General features: G+C 49.0%; 1 protein-coding gene across 7 annotated transcripts in view; it reads right to left on the bottom strand.

Moving 5' to 3' along the window:
- LMBR1 (limb development membrane protein 1) overlaps positions 1-21,917 on the bottom strand; it is a 90,360-nt gene that overhangs the window by 31,674 nt on the left and 36,769 nt on the right. For all 7 annotated transcript variants that reach the window (XR_005647450.1, XM_039837116.1, XM_039837127.1 and 4 more), the window contains 4 exons: positions 8,570-8,696; positions 8,051-8,119; positions 7,221-7,285; positions 5,174-5,246 (listed from right to left, as the gene is read on the bottom strand). Coding sequence is in view for 6 of the 7 variants with exons in the window: in XM_039837116.1 (XP_039693050.1) it covers positions 5,174-5,246; positions 7,221-7,285; positions 8,051-8,119; positions 8,570-8,696 (334 nt within the window). In the remaining variant the exon portion in view is untranslated. The remainder of the gene's footprint in view (positions 1-5,173; positions 5,247-7,220; positions 7,286-8,050; positions 8,120-8,569; positions 8,697-21,917) is intronic.

Here is a 21,917-nt window from a genome sequence, read left to right as displayed (position 1 = left end):
CTTTGCAGTCTGTGAGGTCAACCAAGGATTGCCTCGCCTAAAAAAATAAAATAAATAATAAAATAATTTTTAAGCTTCATATTTACATATGCTACTACCGAGAACACCATCACCTAAATGGGTTACAGCTGAGCGAGTAGCTCATGCATACGAAATTCACCTTCTGCTAACGAATTTCCAACATTTATTATGGAGCGAGCGCTCTAATTTTCGGAGAATATGATAGTTGACTCAAAATCATTTTATAGGTTATTATTCCAAAATACTCCTCATCTACTGATATTATTAACTTACATCCCTTCAGCCAATCATTTCATCTTGCAACAAATAATCTGTTTAGGCCACATTTTATTGTCTTGAAAGTGATTATACAACTGAAAAAGCTGAATAAACTATAACAAGGTCTCTCTCACAGTTTCAAACTCTTGGGCCCAAATGTTGATAACTTATTAGAAGGAAACCATTTAGTTATTACTAGTAGAATTAATATCCTTTTCTGTCAGCTCAGGAGTCACGATATGGCTAACTTTCTTCTCTCACAGAATGACCAAAGGAGTCGTCCAGTGTCGCTGACTGTTGCCACGTATGCTCTCGATGGAAGCTGACATCTGATCCCCTTCGGCCTGTCTAAGCCCGACAAATCTGAGGTATTTTCTCGTCACTGATACAACCAACAGTGAACAGGAAACTACGGAAGAGCCCCTGCAGAGCCGCCACGACAGTGAGGTGAAGGACGTGAAGGACAGTCTGACGCGAGGGACAGTCTGACGTGAGCTCCCTCACACCATCACGACATCCGATGTCAACCGAATCAGCAAACCGTCTTTCTCAGCGATGCTGGGAAACGCCTCGGACAGCATGCCGTCCCTCTAAAGCAACCACCCTGAACCCTGAAACCCTCGTGACACAGCCTGGCAAACACCTCAGTCGTAAAGAGCAAGATATGAGGACTGGTGATGAAAAATGCTTCTAACAGGTCACTAAGGTCCGTGAGAAGTGGATATGCTGCTTGTTAAAAATCCTTTACTTTTCAGAATGCTGAGGAATTACAACCTGACACACGACGATGAAACAAGTACATCCGCTAAGCGCTTAAGAGTAAAGAACTAACGCAAGCTTCGGCGGACCGAGGCTTTAGAAAGAGATTCGAATCAAGCAGGAAAGTAATTGCTACCAAAAGTGACATACTAACGTTTCATCGTGAAGATGAAAATAGTACCTAACAAAATTCAATCAAATCATTAAGTTCAAAGGCTATAATATTTCTAAATAAATTACATTAAAGGAACTGTGGAGGTTTTGAACTTAAACAACAAAAAAGAATTCCTATTCATTACGGTACTTCTAAAGCGACCCAGTACACCCATGGGCGACACACAGGCACACGCGCCCACGCGCGCACGCGCACGCACACGCACGGGAGCTAATTATTTCAATTAATGCTGCATGACCTAAACACTTACACATGCTAATGACACACGTGCCCTCGTCATCCTGGGCAGGAGTTACAAAGGGTTTTCTTCCTCAGCTGCTGTAATGGGGCTTTGTCGGGCTACTCCTCAGGGAGCTCGTATTCCGGCTCATCAACAGGGGAGAGTCACCCTGTTTGTGCCTCGTCGTGACACCCAGTGTGCCCGGCCCCGCAGCCCTCCGCCGGCCGGTCTGGGGGCAGGCCTGGACACTGTCCTTGTGGCCCGCCACCAATGCCGCTTCTCCTTCCCTCCTCACTTCTACGCTGACGATGACGACCCCCAGCTTTGCATGTGCCCCTTGCTCAGCCGACCCGCCGCGCGTCTGGCGTCGCGGGATCGGGGCACAGAGGAAGGAAGACCGCACAGCTGCGGCCCGCGGCGCTGCTGCACCAGGGCAGGGACAGGACAGGCCACGCGGACAGCAGAGCAGGACGCGCAGGGGACCGCGCTGGGGGCCGAGAGAGAGCAGGAGGGGGACAGGCGGCCGCGCCCGCCGGGTTCCCACGAGGGGGTGCCGGGTGACGACCTGAGGGACAGGAGGCGGAGGGGAACTGCGCACGCGCGTGGGGCAGGTGGCGACACAGCGCCCGGCGGAGCTGCAGGGAGGCCGCAGGAGAGGAGCCGGCTCGGGGTACCGAGGGGCCCCGGGAAGACCGGCTCTTCACAATGAAAGCGACGCCACTGGGGACTCTGGGCCACAGCTGAGAAGGCCGGGCGCACGTCCTCAAGCGAGGCCAGAGATGGGGCGCTGAGGCTGCTCTGGACACCGCTCAGAGCAGGGCGGTGACAGCGCAGGTGTGGAGGGGCTCGAAAGCGAGGGATGACAGCGCTGCGGAAGGGATCCCCGCGGAAGTCGAGAAAGTCCCCAGGAACTGGCCCGAGCGCCTGGGGGAACGGGTCTGCCGCCCAGACAGGGGGCGACTGTGCAGCAGCAGGACCGGGGAACGAGGTCTCCAGGGGACGTCAGTCGAGATAATGTGCAGGACACCTGTGACACCCGCGTGGGAGCGTCTACAAGACGCTGGGTCCAGAAGGCCGGAGGTCAGAGGGCAGGTCGGCAGCACATCGATGGTAACGGAAGCCAAGCGACAGGCGGATGACCGAGGACAGGTGAACGCAGCGGTGCAGGCACCGAGGCCTGAGGCGCTCGCGTGGGAAGGAGAAATGGACACGGACAAAGAGCGGCACCGGGGACCGAGGAGAAGCCGCTGACCGAGCAGAGGGACGAGGAGAGTGCGGGCGACCGGAACCACATGGAGGACACAGCGGCGGTGACTCCAAACCCAGCGCGAAACACAGACGCGGACCCGACGCGTGTGCCGCCCTTGGGGGCGCTGGCGTAAGGCGAGCAAAGCGACGAGGTGAAGCTCGTGTCAGCAAGAGCGAGGCCTCCAGCGCCATCGAGTGTCTGACAGGGACAAGGGCGAAGCCACCAAACAGCTACCCTGAGGCTGAACAGCAGCACGAGTGTTCAGCTCCAGAGGCAGGGACGGCCGGCGCGTCACGTCGCCTGCCAGAGGGCAGCGGAGCCAGTGCTGCGGGGCTGCGCTGCTCCTCGCCAAGTGTCCTGTTCGCCCAGAACACGCGGAGCAAGCGGCGCAGACGCCCTGAACGCGTGGGACGCGCGTCCCCACAGACCAGAGAGCACGCTCGGCGCGCCACCGGCAAAACGCCGCCGCGAACTCCGTCGAGCACCGCTGTGACCGTGTCGCGCTCCGTCTTTTCCTCTGACACACTGCAATTCTTGATAACAGCCCAGAGTAAAAAAATAATTACTTTTAAAAGACAACCGAAAATATAACCTACGACAAAATACACCTCGCCGAACACTAAATAAAACCCGTGGCGATGATTTCTATTACTAACCCCGTATAACCTGCATTTTCTTAAAAAATAGCAAATAAAGTACGGTTTTGTTCCATCTTGCTTTTTTCCTTCACACGTGTCGATAAACACACTCGACTGAAGCTCACGATTCTTAACCTAATGAGTCACGTGCCCGTTTGCCGTGGCCCCTCTTATGTCGCGAGCCTACTCTTTCCCGCCTGAACCAGCCCCGGGTGGCGCCGGCGGCGGCGAGCAGGGCTCCAGCACGCACGCCAGCGCACGCCGCCGAGTCCCCGGGAAGCGCGGGAAACGGCCGGCACCCCGCGGCGGAGGCGGCGCCCGCGTCCCCCTCCGCCCGCTGCGCACTCGGCATGTCTGTGCGCGTCGGGGTGTCCTGCTTATTTTGGCTTGGCGCCATTTTATAATAGCCCAGCCTCCTGGCAGGTGTTTCCTTTTCAGTGTCTTTGGAAATAATGAGCCGCTTTTGATTTGAGGAGCCAAAGGATCTAGAAAATTCTGGAGGGACATTTTTTTCCTACTGTGAATAGGCAAAGTGAAAAAAGGCTATGGTTTGGTTTGGTTTCAATTAGACTTAATCCAAATGTTTTACCTTCCTAGATCTTAGCCCCCTGATCTGTGGGATAGAGACAGCTTTTGCCTCGGGCTGAAACACAACCCACACTGCAGGGGGCCGCCTGACATCTGTTCCTTACAATCCTGGTGTGTTTGCTACACGACAGCATGATTATCTAAATCAGACAAATTTATTATAGTATTTACCACTTCAATGAAATGTTATAAAGTGGAGAGTATTGATTCGAGTTATAATTTTAGAATTAAACAGGCTTAAATTTTAAAGAAGCTTTAATAAACTCAGAAAAATAAAAGATACATGTAATTCCAGTCTAAAAGATATCAGTACCAACATATACACTATTACTGCCAAGAATTCTCTAGAAGTGATATAATCTGAAATTCTCTAAGAACAAAGCTCTAAGTGTTATCATTACTTTTCTGTTGATGATTTAAATTCGCTATTTGTAACTAAGAAAGTAGGTATATTTCTATTTCTCATCATTTCATATTTAAAGTAACCTTTCATTTTATACATACTCTTGAATTATGATTCTGAAATAGCTATTAATAATCTGATCTTGGCGATGGGTTTGCAACATTAAAAAAAAAACAAAAAACAAAAAACAACTTTGTAAGAGAAAGGATTGCAGGATAAAAACGCCTAAATAGAATTTTAAAAATTTTACCCAAACTATGTCATTTCCCTGTTAGATTATATCATTACTCTTTTTTCACTGGTTCTTCATTTGAAGCCAAAAAATGATCAGTAATGAAAAATGAAATTTTAAAATCTTCGCCGTGCTTACTTGTTCGTCAGCTGATAATGAACAGCATTCCCAGATAACAAGAGGGTCCCTAAGTCCAACTTAGAGAGTCAAATTTAGCACCTCTGTCAAAGAAACACACTACTTCTACCTTAAATTATTCAACAGGAGAGAAACAGGGATATAACAGTCACTAAGACTATGTGCAGATCTTCAAAACGCCAGTAACTGTAAGTCACACGCTGACAATACATCCGCACTTGGTGGCAGAGGTACACCTCCGTGGACAGGGTCTCGGAACTGCAGTGACCTCGCCAGATTACAACTAGTCAGTTAAGGAAAGGTGGGAACTTCACAGACGTGGCAGTCATCAGCAAACCTTTCCTCACCTGGGAAGTTCACACGTTGCTCTTAAGTCCTGACCTTATGGAACAGCGCGAGGTACTAAGAGGCTTGTATTTTCGCCCCTCGATTATGTGTCTTTTCTGAATTAAATAATTTTTATTCCGCTCTAAATTTGTACTATGTACGTACCCATTAGCCGTCTCTGGAGTGCTTCTTCCTCCAAGGTGATAATATAAATTTGTTCATCCAGGTCTTCAAGAATCTAAACAGAAAGATCAAACTGTTGAATAATGCAACATTACAAAACTAGCGCTTACGAGAACACTGAGGCTATTGGGTCTGTAATTTAGATAACCACACGAATTACTAGGAATCTACAGTAAAAAGCTCAAACTACTCTATTTACAAATTAAGCTAAAATATTTCAGGATATAACTAAGCAGATCAAAAGCCAATTATGACAGAATCTACATACATGTAAGTAGGATATTTTTTAAGTTTAAAGGATTAAATGGCTCTGCAGCTCTCTTGATGGCAAACAAAAGCAAAATTTCTAAACATCCAAAAAGCTAAACACAGTACTAACTCATTCTGCCCAAGCCAGTATTTCAGCGCCAGAAGGAACAGGTCACCCAGGCAGACACTGGTTTCTCATCTGTATTCACCTACATGATGTCTAAAACAAGATCTCCATAAACTAAATCACTACCATGCAATGCTTTCCATTTACGTCATCCTTATAGATTAAGAATTTTCCACAACTGTTGAACACTGGTATTATCGAAATCATCCCGTGGACAGAATCGTAGAGCAAGAGCAGGCTCACTTACCACCACCCACCATCACGCCACACGACACCAGTAAAGAACTAGAAAACCACTAATCAATAACCAATGATATGGGCTACTATCTGCCCTGTCTTCAAATCTGGTACAACCTGGAGCTGTTTAATCCTGGCTTCACTCGGCTTCCCTTCTCGAGACACCCTCAGGATGCTCCTGGCTCTGGGGAAACCTGAACGAAACACGGGCCAACGTCGACGTTCCCCGACCGCGTGTGCCCGGCAGGACCGTAAACCGTGAGGAGCAGATGGGCAGAACAAAAGGATGGAAACGCCCTGTGCGACAGCCTCTCAGTGCCTGCGAGGTGTCCTCAGGAAAAGGAGTCTCAAATCATACAGTCCCTATCAGGTACCAGATTTGCAAATTCACATACAACTTATTTTAAAAACCCAATGATTCCCAGTATTTCAAAAAGTACTGATACTCTCCTCTGGCCTAGCTGATAACAGAATCAAATAATAAACTGAATAACAATGAACATAAATAATTACGAGAGAACTGTCCTGAGCACGAGGGAGTGGGGGGGGAGGGGGGCGGGCCTGTGGCACGACAGGTGAGTCCTGAGCGGGAAGGAACGGGGTGCACTGACTCTGAAAGCACCAGCGGGGCTGCACAGGAGCCCAGGTGTTCCGGCCCCAAGTGCGCGAGGTTCCCGCCCGGAACCGGGCCTCGACGAGGCATGGCCAGCGGGGGCAGTAAGGGGCCCTGGGTGGGAGACCCTACCCGGCCAGGGAAGGGAAAGCGGGCGGTCTGCTCTGAGTGCAGTGAGCCCCTGGAGTCCAGGATCAGAGCCAGCGGGTGGGGTGGCGGGGTCGCCACAGTCAAACTCAGTGTGGCCGGCTGCAGAAGGCCTTGAAACACGTGAGTCATTCAGAGTCTGCGGGCAGTGGGGACCCATGAAAGTAACTGAAGTGACAAATTCCCTAGGTCAAGCTAAGAGTTATTTTCACACTATTAAACATTGGGCAAAATAGCCAGAAGCCAAGGAAACTTTGGGAAAAATCATTACTAACAATCGAAAATCATTTAAAGATGAATACTTAGTATTTCTGAGATCAAGGGAAAAGTATAACTCAATCAAGATATAACACGCAGACAAATTTTCAGAAACATAACTACTGTGTAAAACAAAGAGTACGTGATAAATTCTGTAACATAATAGTACTATTTGATACAACAGACCCCTCAAGTAACTGGAAACATGTGTTAATTTTATCTTAAAATTTGCTAGGAATTTTTACCTGAGTGTTCAAAGATGAAAAAGATTAAAACCGAGGACAGCAATTTGGGTCATAAACCCACAAAAACATCCTTATGTTTCCGAAGGCTCGTTCACACCGTACTGTGCAAACGCACTGACTTGACAGACAAGGGGGCGGCAGGGGCGTACTCACCGCGGGCTTCACCAGCAGCTGGCCCGTGACGGTGAACATGCGGGAAAGGCCGACTGGGGTGCACACTGCGGGGAGACCATCGACAGGACAGCTCACTTCCGACCCGAGCAGGGAGACCACCAACCCAGAAGGTAAGGCAAACCCAGAGACTCTCGTTTTAAGAAAGTTCTGGTCTCAGATTGAGATTCTCCCGGTTTTGCCTTCCCGTACTTAATAAGAGACCTGGGATGACTAAGGAAAGGCTTAGGACACACGAGGCTCCAGCAGTTGAATAATAATAAGTATTCTCACTTAGAAGAAATTAAAGAAGAGCAGCTAAGGAACAGATTAAGTTTCAAATACTAACGGAACTGAGAACCAGACGAGAATATCTAAAAGTGACAACTAAAGTCTTCAATCCTTTCAACTACATTTATCTGCTTTTAACATCCCTGAGATACGTTGTGCTGTCTTAAGTAAAACTAAACAAACTCTGAAATAACGGCCACACACTCAGCATTCACAATTCTGCCATCGCCACTCAAGAGCAGAATCCAGCGTGGTGACGGCGGTGTGCGTGCAGGTGTGTGCACGCCGGTGCGTGCCCCNGCCTGCCCCCCCCCCCGCCCCACCTGTGGAAGAGGCTTTCTTGACAGAACGGCCCAAGTGTCTCACTATTTCAAGGCTTTAGTTTCTCAAAATTTAACTTGAACATAAAAAAAAAAGTTAAGGGCCAACTTTAAAAAAATCTGCAAGCTGGTAAGGAATCTCATCAGGAAAATTTCTCATAATTTTCCAGAACACATAACAACTCTACTTTCCTACCAGTATTAAGTCAGCAAAATACTTACAGAGAAGCAACAGACATCCCATCAGTGATATACAGGAATATAAATAGGGTAGGTAGAACTCCCAGAGGTCTGGAAAAAATGAAAATATATTCTAGTAAATCCAAATTACTACACACTAAGATACAGACTGACTATAAATTAATGTGTACTAAACGTCAAAATTGCCTATCTGAGCCTACCAAAACACATAATTTCTAAACTATACGATAAAAAAGATCTAAAAGAGAAGAACGGGAAATAAACCCTTTGCAAAACCTGTCTGGAGGGAGAAAAAAAGCCTCCATGGAATTGAAAGAACAGAAACCAAATAACCCCCAAAAAAGAGAGAGAATTCTGAAAAGCTGCGTACACGTTCTGCATACAGGAAACACACGAGCATTCGTTTTTCTCAAACATGTCTGAAGACTCCTTAATGCTGTCAGTTAACAAGGGTTCACTATACCAAGAATCACCCCCAGGTTTTCAGGAGCGACTGCGTAAAGGCACGGCCGCCAGAGCGGGGGCCGAGCCCGGCCCTACCGTACAAGGACTCAGCACTGGCCGGGTCATTGTCCACGAGCGCCGAGGCCACCCACACGATGCCCAGGATCAGCAGAGCCACAAGGATGAGCATGACCAGGGTTTCCAACACGCGGGCTCGGAGTCCCTGGGAAATAAAACAGAGAGGCGGTTTTCATATTTTGCTTCATCTCGTGAACGATCGGGTTTCTGTGTGAAAGCACAAAAGTCCTTTGGAAGGGGAGGAAATTTACACTTATCCGCAGGACAAAAACCACTAAAGGCTTACAGTTTAGACTGACTTCAAAATGATGTAAAATACCATTAAGCTTAGAAAGAAGTACCAACAAATTTCACAAAACATGTTACAGAGCCATTTTAAATAACTACGGATTTTCCTGGCACCTTGCGCCGAGAAAGTAGGTTTAACAACCGTTATCGGCGGTTCTCCTGGGAGGTCTGGGGGGACCCAGTGCAGCCACGGCGCCACCCAAAACACCACCCACGGTGGCACAGCCGCAGCGCCGCCCAGCACGGGGCGAGGAGCTCCGCTGGCCACAGCGGGAGAAACTGGAGCGGTGCGGACCGTCCGGGTCATTCTGTCCCGCGTTAGATAGAATTCTTAGTCCGCGGATAATTGCCTTGCACAATCTGTTTAGAATACAAAACAAGTTCTGACCTCGGGGTCAAACGAGAGGCCAGACTCAGGGCGAAAAATCGAAACATCCTTATTATCCCTGAAAAATCCCCAAATGATTGAAACAGTACCAAAATTTAAAAATTCGTATTGATATTTTAATGCAGTAATCTACGACATCTAACACAACAAGATTAAACGTATATCCACATTTCTTAATAATCCATGCACTCTCTCCTTCCGTGTTAAAAGTAGTTCAAAGATCTGAGTTATGAAGACCCTAAACACACACTTACCCCGGTCTTGTCCTGAATGTTACTTTGGAGTTTCTGGATTGAAGGGACAGGTTGCGCTTAAACTCACAGCCCAGCTCCCTCGGTCCAGCGGAGAGCAAGGGCGCCCCTGAACCCCGGGGTAGACAGGCCCATCTGCCCTCGATGGCAACTCGGAGGGGGAGTGGCCTTTCCTTGGGGTCCAGCCCTGCCACCAGTGGCCCTGGGGTTGACACATGTGCTCAGGCGTGAGGGCTGGCGCTCCCGCACGCTCCCAGCGCGGGAGGCCGCTGAGCCCGAGTTCGCGGGACTGGCGTTTTACATCGGGCACGAGCTGTGACGCCAGTGACAAAGCACCAACAGTCACAAAACATGATATGCTGCTAACTTCCACACCCCCACTTGGGGGAGACTCCTGAATCCGCACTTCCCGACCTTCACACTGCTTTGAACAGCGATGTCTCCTCCTCCTCTCTCGGGGAGCACCTTCTGATCACCCTGGCCCTGGGTGCAGAACCTGCAAACCACATGGACAAGGCAGGCGCGCCTCTGGGACATCAGTCCTCTAATGGCTCTGTCCTGGTCTTCCAACCTCCGCTCCCCCAGCCACGCAACCCCTCTCCGTATCTTGCGACCCTTGGCCTAGACCCGCCGGCGAGCCAGTGTGTCTAATGCCGGGCCTGCATCGACAGCGCCCTGGTGTTCCCGGCCCCCCGACTTCCTCGCAGCCCTTTAACCCGCCGCAGCTCGCTCCTGGCCCCCCGGCCCTGGTCGGGGAACTGACGAATCCACGAGAAGCGACCGCGGCCGCATTCCGAGGACAGCCGCAGAGTCGCCTGGGGATCCTGACCTGACCTCGGGCCCACGGCCGAGCCCGCAACTACTTCACGTTCCCCTTGACCCTAGCCTGACCCCCCTTCCTGCCGCTGACCCTGCTTCTCCCTCGGAAAGACGCCCTTGTTTCCTCCACTGCAGAGGGAGGCCATCGCACACGCCCGGCCGTCCAGCCCCGCGCCCGCGCCTGCTCCTCCTTCGGCGCCCCCGTCCCCATAAACAGCACCATTACTTCTTTGTTACCTTTGCAAGACGCTGGAGCCGCCCCGGTCACCGCCCGGCCGGCCGCGCCCGCCCCGCGGGCAGACGCCCTTCAGCCCGGTCCAGTCGGGCACCGAGTCCTTCCGATCCTGCTGCGTAACCACAGCTCAGAGCCAGCCGCGTCCCTCCCTGCCGCCGCCGCACCCCGCCTACCCCGGGGGCTCCCCGGCTCCCCGGGGCCCACGCCCACACCCTCGTCCCCCTCCGACCGGCCGCCCACGGCGCGGCGGGAGCGTGACCTTTTCAAAACGCACATCTGCGCGCGTCACTCTTGGTCAAAACCTGCTAACAGGTGCGGGCCTGCAACTGGGGAACCGAGGTTCAGGCGACAACAGAGGCCAAGAGCCGACTCGCACGAGCGCCGCTCCCCAAGCTCCCCAAGCGGCCGAGGCGCTGCGCGGTGCGCCCTCGGGGCCGGGCCTTGCTCCTCGTCCCGCGGTTCAGGCAGTGCGCGAAGTCCCTGCAGACGGAGAAGCGGATCCCTCGCGGCTTAACGCACAGGACACGCCGGCCACCAGCCCCGCCAGCGAGGACGGCCCCTGGCGTGTGCTTCCTGAGCGCGCAGATGCGGCCGCTGGGGCTGGCGAGCGGACTCCCGTTTCGTTCGGTCTTGACTCTTGTAACCTCACGGAGCCGCGCGGGCTTGGCGGCCACCGCGCCGGGCCGAGCGGATGGCTCACACGCAGGGCCCCACGCGCACTGCCCTGTGGCCTCGCGCTCTCTGGCCGTCTTCCGCGGTGACCCTGGTGAAGAACTCTTCGGAAAGGCCTGGGTAAAGCAGCCTCCTCACTGAACGCCCTGCAGCTCTGCTTAGTGTTTCAAGCAGCATTTAGGTGGAAGAGAGGAAACCTACCAGATTCAGACGCAGCCCCTTCTGTTTATGTTCAGAAAAAGCACATTCTTGCACTGAGAAAAACAGATCGTATTTAAAATGCAACCTAAGTATGACCCTATCTGAAAGTTGCCACGAGGGTTAAACAGCCACACGCTCACCCACATGTACTTACACACTAAGCCTCCCCAAAATCCTGTATGTTTTAAAAATTATATGTGAACAATCTTTCTAAAAAGGAACAAGCTATCTCATTCCAAGAGCGTGCTTTTTCTATTATAGATCTATGAATAACATCGAGAAGAAATGTCTAAATTGTATACTCACGTGCTTAAGCCATCGAATAAGAAACATTTAACAAAAAACAAACCTCTGCAGTCCACTCATATCAACCATTCAAAAATCTACTTCGAATTAATATTTCTTTTGAAAGATAGTAAATAACTCACAAAAAAGAAATCTATTTTCAGCTCTCAATCTAAATAAAAAAGCGAATTAGCAATATTACATTTACAGAAAAGGCTGCCACAGAGCAAGCCGCCCAAATTATGGAATATGATTATGCCATTTATGAAATATGGAAGGTAACTGATGCAGCAAGAAATAACTGTTATTCTGACTTAATCCACTAGGAGGCAAGGACAGTTAGGTTTTCCTTTTGTGAATTTTATTCTCTTCTTGTGATTCAATGAGACAAAATCAGCCCAACTTGAAATCGATTAAGTGTCACATGTATACACTTCGGCTAAACCAATAAAAAACATAACAGATTTGTTTGTTAAATGCAACGTGGCAGATTTTTTTTACCTTCGGCAACTTTAGGCCAGAGAGAAAGCAGTGATGGGACTATAAATAATCAGATCGCACCGCTCATACAGGCACCGAAAATATATACACTGTCGCCAGCACCTTTCTTGGGGGTCACAAAAATATTACAAAGCCTGAAGAATACAGGCTTTGTGGCATGTAACGTGTGAGGTTTTTAAACTTCTGTATGTGATTCCGTCTGCCGAGTAATGAAAGGCATTGTGAGAGCTTTTATCGCCACCATTAATCACCAGCAGGACAGCATATAAGCGAAAACTATGCCGACTGCTCATTTTTCCATTAAGAGTCAGGATGGGGAGCAAGGAGGCCCCCAGGGGGAGGTCCTCTCAACTCCATTCTCCCATGTGCTGAGCTAAAAGACATGCCAGATGTCAGAACGACTGACTGAAACATCCTGCAAACGACAAAGTGGCCAAACGCTGTCACAGAGGAAGGTCTCCACTGCTCAGCCTAAAGAGCAGGACAAGTCTCCCGGATGAAAGGGCACCGGGCGCCCGCCGCCACACGTCCCCAGCATCCCAGGTGCTCCAGAACACGCTCATCTCCAGCATGAATATTCATCCCAACCCCTCCCAAAAACCAGGAACCTAAGTCCCCATACTGAAACCCTAGCACTTTAATTAAAGTCACAGTGTAATAAGCACACAGTGTAACGGTAAAAAACACCATCGAAACAAAGTACTTTCTGCCAGTGAAATACCATATGTAGTTTTAAGAAAAGTAAGCTGTATAATTAATTACACTGGTTTCGTGCCAGTATTATTTTGGAAATTACAACTATCGCAACATTGTAACAGTTTTAATTGACTAAATAAACTAGTAAAGACGAAATACATGTAAACTCATAAATTTCTTTTTGGATGTAAGCGAGTACTGAATGAGGAAAGTTAAAACACTAAAATCGTTACAATCGCTTCTTGAAACGTCTGTGCTGGTCAATCACACATTTAATTGCTCTGCACTGAATGTCGATAAAGTGAGAATCGCAACGCACTTACGAAAGCCCTAACAATAAGCCGGTATGTTTCTATGGTGATGAACATTCAGACAAGACTGTGCCCGCTCATCTTGACCCCTGGAGGTATGTAAACAGCACTCGATACACTATGTCTCCACCCATCGGGAAAGCCTGGGAAAATTTTCCACATTCACAGAACATTTAAAATAAATATCAAACCATTGTTTTCATTTAACAAAAAGGGTCTCTCAGTAGCCTTAAGATAAGGTTTGCTCAGCATGACATCAAGACTGCACCAAGCATACACACAGTCATCTGGGGAAGATGGATAGAAGCATTGATAAAGGACAGAAAATTAAGGCAGGTATCAATTATTTCAAACCATGAAAACACTACAAACAAGCATCTCTAGAGAGTGTCAGACATTCCCCTTTTTGCTCCCAGAGTAATTAAGAGTATGAACGAAATGGTTTTGGTCCCAAGTCAAAGAAAACAGCTTTCTAGAAAGCTTTCTTAAGTTCTACAGTGAAACGTTTTTTAATATTAACATTTTCTGCAGTCTCTTATATTGAATGTAGTCTATACAAGATAGAAAAATTAAAACTTATTAAAACCTGACAGAAAGAAAGTATTTCAGGAAAAGCTAAGATCACTAACACCACCGGTGCACTGCGCTGAGATATGCGTTGTATTCCAATTCGCGGGCAGAAATTTCTCACATTGGCTGAACAAAGATCCTCCAGACTATAAGTCAGTCAATTGATACAGCGAGTTTCCAACACGGAAATGAAAGAACTGAATTATAAAAACCTGCCGGGACTTCAGAGCGAACATTTTACCATGATTCTACATTTGGAAGAAACCTTTCTCAGTACACGGCATCCGGTCAGCCAGCAGGAGTTTCGCCCCTAGTCCCGTTCTTACGCTCCTCTGGGCATAAAGCTCACGGGGCAGAGGAGACGGGCCTGACCCGTGGCGAGCTCCTAGCAGCTGCCGCACGTGGCCCCCAAATCGTCACGACCGACCGAAAGGCAAACTTCATTGCGAACGAGGAGGCTCGCACCGGAAAAGTGAAACCATCTGCCTGTGGTCACCCTGTTGGATGGCTGTCAGCTCTCGGAGCCTGTGCCTTCCACCTCCCCACAGGACGGAAATAATACACAAGGACAAACTGCCGTGGAAATAGGGAGGTGAGGAGCTTAAAACACGCTTAAGACAAACCGACGATGTCAGTAAAGAAATCAAAGCAAAATACGTGAAAGCTTCTTTTCCTAGGGCATTATCATTAAAATAGACTGTCGTGTTCGTCATTTATGTACTTTTTTATTATGGTAAAATATACATAACAAAATGTACCATTTTAACCACTTTTAAGTGCACAGTTCAGGGGCATTTGGTACATTCCGCTGTGGTGCAGCTGTCACCTTCATCTTCCCAAACCGGAACCCTGCACCCATCACTCCCCTCTCCCCCCGCCCCCGGTACCCAGTCTACTTTCTGACTCTATGAACTTGACCGCTCCAAGTACCTCATGTAACCGGGATTGCACGGTATTAGTCATACTGTGTCTGACAGGTATATAATGCTCTCGAGGTTCACGCACATCACAGCATGTGTCAGCCTTTCCTTTTCTGAGGCTGAGTAATATTCCACTGTACGTGCACACCACATATCGCTTGTCTACTTATTTACAATGCACTGATGGACACTTGGGTTGTTTCCAGCCTTTGGCTAGCGTAAACCACGCCGCCACAAAAATGGGAGCATAAATACCTGGGGAGCCTCACTTTCCACTTGTTTGTGTATTCACCCCGAAGCGGAATTGCTGGGTCACGTGGTGACGCCGCCTGTGATCTCTGAGCAGCCACCACCCTGTTTTCCACACCCCCACACGATTTCACACTCTCACAGCAGCGCAGAAGGGCGCTGAGCACGCTGCATCCTCGCCAAGGCCTGTATTTTCTGGGTTGTTACCTTTCCCCACCACCCCCCATCTTAATGAGCGTGACGAAGTATCTCAGTGGTCTTGACTTGCAATTGCCTAGTGACTGGTGATGCTGAGGTCTTTCGTGTGCCTGTTGGCCCTGTGTGTACCTTCTCTGGAGAAGTGTCTATTCGGGTCCTTTGCTCCTTTTTTAACATTTGATAGAGTAAGTTCCATCACCCATTCTTCAAAATTGCTCTGGCTGCTCTGGGCTCCCTGCATTTCCATCAGAATCACTACGTCCTTGTCACGTTCCATAAGATAACCTCTCGGAATTCTCATTAGAATTGCATCGACTCTAAAAGATAATTTGAGAACTGACATTTTCACCTTATGAAGAAATTCATAAACATAGAAATAGCTATCCACTTATTTAGGCCTTCTTTAATATCTTTCAATAAGATGTTTTTGTTCCCATATATTATTTCCATGAAGGCTTTACATATTATTTGTTGGATTTACTGCACTGCATCTTAGGCTGTCCTGCTATTGTAACAGGTACTGTAGTTAGATTTTGTTTGCTGCTATCATTTATTGATTTTCTATATAAAGCCTATTTCCATCTGCCTTGCTAAATTTTCTTATTTGAACTCCTAATTTACCTTTAGACTCTGCAGGGCGTTCCGGTGGCCAACCTCAGTTGCTGACGACGTTCTCTGTCCCTGCTCCCTCTTCTCCGGCTGCGCTGCCGCAGCTGTGCTTACTCGTGGCAGCGAAGGTACTGAGGCTGGCACCCCGACTTCAAAGAAAATACTTCCACTGTTTCTCCGTCACGTACCACGTGTAGGCGTGGGGCAGGTATTCCTTACCCAGTTACGAAGGTTCCCTTTAGTTTTCAGTCTGTTTTTTCATCGTGAACGGTTGTTGACTTTACTGACTATGTTCTGTGCCCCTTTTGAGGTGCTCACTCAACTTTATTCTCATTAACAGGGTCCCCTAACAGGAATTATAATCACGGGTTTTCTCACGGTAAACCCGCCCTGCATCCCTGAAGTGAGTGTTCCTGATGGGGACCTTTAGTGCGCAGCGCTGGGTTCGGCTCAGGACTTTCAGGGTCACAGGCATTCATGAACACGGTGACCTACGATGTCCCCTCCTCATGCTCTCCTCCTTGTCTGCCTGCAGCATCAAGAGTCTACTAGTCCCTCCCCTAAGGCTGTGAATGTCCCGTCTCCAAGATTCCGGACAAATCTGTATGAAATTGGAGTTATCTGCCCTTTGAAGTCTGGTAGAAATGCCCTGGAAACTGTCTGCACTCAATTTTCTGTTTATCCGAATGAGTCAGTAGAACTTCGGCTTCTGGCATTATGAGGGTGAGATAGCCTTAATTCCTCCTGCCAAAGAACGTCTAAAATGCTGGATCGAATATTCTCAGGTCTCCCTGAAATCTGCTGTGAGTGTCTATTAGCTCTTCGAGTACACTGAATTCAGTATCTCTCAGGGCTGTCTTTTCCCAAATGTCTTGTCATCTCCTCCTCTTTATAGCTGAGGGTTTTTGTCCTGCTTCATCCTCTACCATCTCCTGCCTCCGGTGACAGTGGATCCGGTTCTGGGTGTGGCGTCTCAGCAGCGTCCCCCACGGTGGCCTCTCGTAAGGACCGAGCTGACTCTCAAGCACCAGGACCACCTTCTCGCCCTGGGCCCAGAGCGGGTGCCGCTGCTGCTCTGACCGCGCCCCCCGACCCGGTCCCTTCCGCCCCTCACCGCCTTCAGCAGCACAGCCACGTGGCTTTAATTTTTGTTAAAACCACGTCAAAGGAGAATTTGAAGAATCCGGATTGACTTAGGCCACTGAAAATGCTACAATTAATTTGAGAATAGACGCGGAACTGGGTAACACCCGATGGGACAGTAAAATGAAAAGGCCGGGCTACCCGCGCGTCGGGAGCAAACCGACTACACGTCTACCAGACGGGATTCACCCCGCACGGCTCTCGGCCTCCTGCGACCTTCCTCCGCCCCTGCGGAGACGGAGATGGAAACGGGCGAAGCCGCTGCAGGCCCCCTCAGGGCCCTGGACCCCGCCAGCGGGCCACCAGGACTCCTGCGCCAGACGTCGTCAAAGCTTGGACGACGTTTCCTGCACCAGGAAATGCACGTACGTGAAATGCACGATTAAAGTAAGGACATAAAGTATATGTACACGCTAATTATAATTACACAATAATCCAAGGACAAATGTTGACAGGCAATTTGAAATGATATAAAATACAACGTGGGGTTAATTGGCTTTCTCTAAAATTGTCTCAATTAAAATTAAAATATTAATGAAAAACTGATAGAAGTCAAGATACACAGGAAAATCAGCCCAAATCATCGGCCTCGCAAGTATGCGTCACACGAGCCGAGCGAGACAGGGCATCTCAGCCTGCAGCGTCCCGGCATCCAGACGCAGTCAGGAGGGACGCGTGCGCTCGTGGAAACCATCTTGGAACCGTGAGAAGGAATGTCTGAGCCCCGGACTGGGAAAGTCCTTCTTTAGACACACAAAGGCCGTGAAAGGCCGAAACGGCTACAAAGCTGGGGGCCGGGAGGAGAGGCTGGGCCCCACACTTGTCGACGAAACCCGAGCTCATTCAAGCAGGGACCACAAAGCCTCTCAGACCTGGAAAAAAAGGTCAAAGGCTGCCCCAAATTAACAAATAACTGAGTCGCACTTCGTCCCTGATAAAAGGCCAGTAGAACTCACAGGAAGCGAGGAAGAGGGGCCAGGGACATGGGTTCAAGGTGCTGGGGTGAGCACGTGAGCACGGCGCCCACGGGCCAGGTGAGTGAGCTGTGTGACGTGATGCGCCAAGTTTAAGCTGCGTATCGGCAAACACTTCAAAGCGATCAGAAGATTAACACCATGACGTGCTGAATAAATGACTTTATAGACAAATAAATATGAGCTTCAATGCCAAATAAATGTAAGATTTTAACAATCTCAGCTCCAGCCTCTCGGTGAGCCCTTCCCGCAGGTCTGTAGGGGCGGATCGCGCTTACGGAAAAGCTCTGTGGTCGGCATTAAATCCGACATTTAATTTTACTTTCAAATAAAGTTCATTTTAACCAAGGGTGTAGAGTTTTCAATTCTCCAAAAAAAAAAAAAATTTAGAAAAGAGACTCTAATTGACGATGACTATTTCTATAAAACTGCTTCACGAATATTGGAAGTATTAGGTCCAGTTTAATTAAAAGTACAATTACTTTAAAACCTAAACCTGGTGATTTTTTATTTCCTCCCTACCAAAACTTTTCCTCATTTAACAAAGAGCCCCGAATTATGAGACATTTGTTAGCAATTTAATCATCATATAAAATAAAGTTGGAAGTTTAGTTACCTATTAAACATAATACCTATTTTTTACAACCTATACCGGTATAAGATAAAACAATTCCGATTTCAAAAAGCAAATAAGGAAAGCTGGCCCTGTCTAGGCCACTATAACCGCTGATAGCGCTTTGCTATCGCATACTGCATAAAAAGTAATCCCACACGAATCCTCTCGGTGTTTCATTATCGAGTTCACGTAGCTGATACATGTGCGCAGCTAATGATACCTGCTGCTCCCACTGGGTCCTGGGCGCCCAGCAAACAGATCGGGGGCAACCAACGGCCAGGGGAGAACGGCCAGCCCATTTCACGGATGTGGACACCGAGACACGTGCCCGAAGTCCCAGGTCCGCAAGGAGAAGACCCAGGCTTTAAGTGCAGGTCTTCTGAAAGCCAAAGCTCACGGCTCTGCCACTACGCTGTCGTGCAAACAGAGAGACAGTCTAGCCCTCCAGGGGACATCGCCCTGCCCTCGGTAAACGGAGACCGAGCTGGAGGTGCTGCGGAACAGTCCAGCCCAAAGCGCCAGACCGTCACGAGGTGATGGGCGACTGAGTGATGTCTTTCGAACACACGGCTGCTCTTTCACGAAAAGAGATGTCCTGAAGTCACAGTGGATTCCCTCCACTACGCAACGGCACTAAGAGCCGTGACAGAATTAACGTCGCTTCACGAAGTAAACGACTTTCGTTCAAAATCTTTATAAACTCAAATAACTTTTAAATGGGGTAAATGTACTTTTCCTCGCTATGACAGACACCGTGACGTCTCTGAGACCCTACGCGCCAAGCCGCCGCGTGCGAAACGCTCTGGTCACACCGCTACGCCCCCGCCTGTACAGTGGAGGGACAGTTCCAAAGGGGCCCCCCGCATAAGAGCACCCCAGAACCGAAAGTTTTGAAAATAATCCTTCTTATCCACGTCGTTTCTGTGGAAAAAGAAACGCGTGCTCCCGGCTGGGGGAGGGTGGAGGAATTCTATTAATAAGTTGCTGAATGATTTTTCTTCTCGAAGGTGTTGGAAAAATCAAATTAACACATAACAGTGGTCAGTGAGATATGACTCCATCTTCTGTAATAAACGAAGATCAAAACGCGACCCTGGGTGAAGTCCCTGAAAGGCTCCCAGCGAGGGTCTTCCTTTCTGCCTGTGATTTCCTCTCGCCCACAAAAACATGCGAATATGCGCATGTGCCACTAACACTAAGCAGCACTTCCTTAATCACTCATTTCCAACAATTTATGGATGATCAGTGGCAAAAAACGAGCAAAAATAATGAAAGAACGCAATGAAAGCTGACTGAGGCCGGGCTGGACTTCCTTCTCGTTTCTGCATCTCTTTAAGATGGAGGCCTGACACAAATTAGCCACTGGGGGGAAAAAGTCATCTGGTCATAAAATACAGTACAGGGTCACTTTTATGTAAGTTTGCCAAAAGGGACATAAACCAGGACAATTTCAAACTGTGACACAGGAGAGGGACATATGAAAACAATCTTCGCTGCTCCTCCGTCGTGCTGACACGGTCCTCAGCTTTATGGACCCGCCGAGCACCAGCACCGAGCCCTTCGCTTCCACCTGGTCAGTCTAATTAATTAAGAAAGGAAGTTACCGCAAATTTTGTACTTTTTGCTTTTATTATCAAGCACTTCGTTTGAAGTTATAGGAGTTAACCTCTTAATCCCACAGACCGTGTGCTATGTTCTGGACGTTTGGGGATGTCTGCATGGTTTGGGTAATTGGTCAGGATGTTGCTGTCACTTATGTTAAATTTTATGCTATGATTTCAAATCAAAGATCGGCATTAAGGTGAGGCGCGAGATAAAGTTGCTGCCAGAAACAGCCTTAGTTTACGAATTCATCTGTCACCGGCGAGGTTTTTGCACTTGCGTTAAGTTGCTGAGTTGTTTCCCTCGTACCGTTTTCATTCAAAGTTAGATGGGGAAACATAACATGAAACAAACACATTCTTCACTCCGATCCCAACCCGGGCCGGGGGGTCAACCTCGGGGTTCACGAGGCGATCAGAAGCCATCTCCTGACACCACCCGGCCAGGGCGGCGGTCTCTCTGAGACGTGGAGAGAGGAAACGGCACAGCTAACCGGCAGCGTGACGGGGACGGCAGCCCCGTGGGCCCGAGACCCCCGGATTCCGGTCGGCGGCTGAGCGAGCGAGGTAGAAACTGCAGAGACGGCGTCTCGACCACAAACAAGCACACGCCGCAGATGCCGCCGCCTCATCGGAGCTGAAACGTCAAGATGCGGGCGTGGGGTCAGGCTCAGACTCAGTGAACAGATACGAAGCTCCACACAATACATCCTGGTGACGGCGGAACCATCCAAATTTGGTAAATCTCTAATTGCTAATGGCAGGTTAGAGTTCCAAGATGAAAGCTGCCCTCTACCTGAAACAGACAGACGAACACGCTTTACCAGAACCACGGACACCCTCCTAGCCCTGAGTCAGAGACCAGCCGCAGCGAGGAGACGGTCTCCTCAAAACAGGACGCAGGCCACGGTCAGGAGGAAGCCGCAAGGCCATCTGAGGCCCTTAAAAGGACAGGGCCAACCCCCCAGGCTTAAAATGGCCTGTTTGAATTAACATAGTGGTTTAATTAAAAACTAAGTAGAGAATTCTGCTTAATTTGATTTCCAATTCAAGCTCTGCATCCGCCCGTGGCTAGTGGCCAATTTCCGCATCTCGGCACAATATGCGAGGGGCTGTTTTAACATCGATGGCCCAGGGGAATCAATGGGAGGGTGGTGGGGCCATGTGCCACTTAGGGACTCCACCAGACTTAGACACAGTAAAACAGCACCAGGAGGGTGGCCAACGAATATAAATGGACTTTAACTTACCCATACTACAGGTTTGTCATTACTGGAATTATTGCTGGCTCTACCAATTAGAGGTGTTTTCCAAGCTCTTCACCATCGCTGGGACTAACGCGTCAAACGCAGCCAACGAGCAAAGGGCCTCCGAGGAATACACACGGAGACACGGACCTGCCGGCCGGCTGCGTGACACACGCTGTGACTCGGTGAAGCAGCAGACGGAGCGGCTGCGACACCACCGTGACATTCAGAACTGAAAACCTTAACGTTATTCAGAACCTGCCCAGTACACGCCCAGTGCACGCCCAGGATCTTAACCCACAGAGGCAGCAGCCTGAAAGGCTCAAGTGTGTGCTTCGCACAACTACTTTTAACGATACGATGCTAACGGCCCTTGGGACTTTCACGTAATTAATTTAAAACTGAAAAATAGGAATATTTTTAAATGGCACGTGTCATGACCACCTTAATCGTAAAGCTTTATGACACTTCTAAGGTCTAGACTGCACCTCGTCGTCAAGCAGATTTGATCCTGCTCCGGTCCGTGCCACCTCAGAATGGGAATCACGATTCAGAATCTTCAAGTGGCCTAAGGTGATACGTGAACGGTTAA

The sequence above is a fragment of the Pteropus medius genome, unplaced genomic scaffold, assembly GCF_902729225.1.
Source record: "Pteropus medius unplaced genomic scaffold, Ma_sr-lr_union100, whole genome shotgun sequence".
Classification (NCBI taxonomy): domain Eukaryota; kingdom Metazoa; phylum Chordata; class Mammalia; order Chiroptera; family Pteropodidae; genus Pteropus; species Pteropus medius.
Note: the sequence above shows the minus strand (reverse complement) of the source record. Positions and strands in the feature narration are given on the sequence as shown.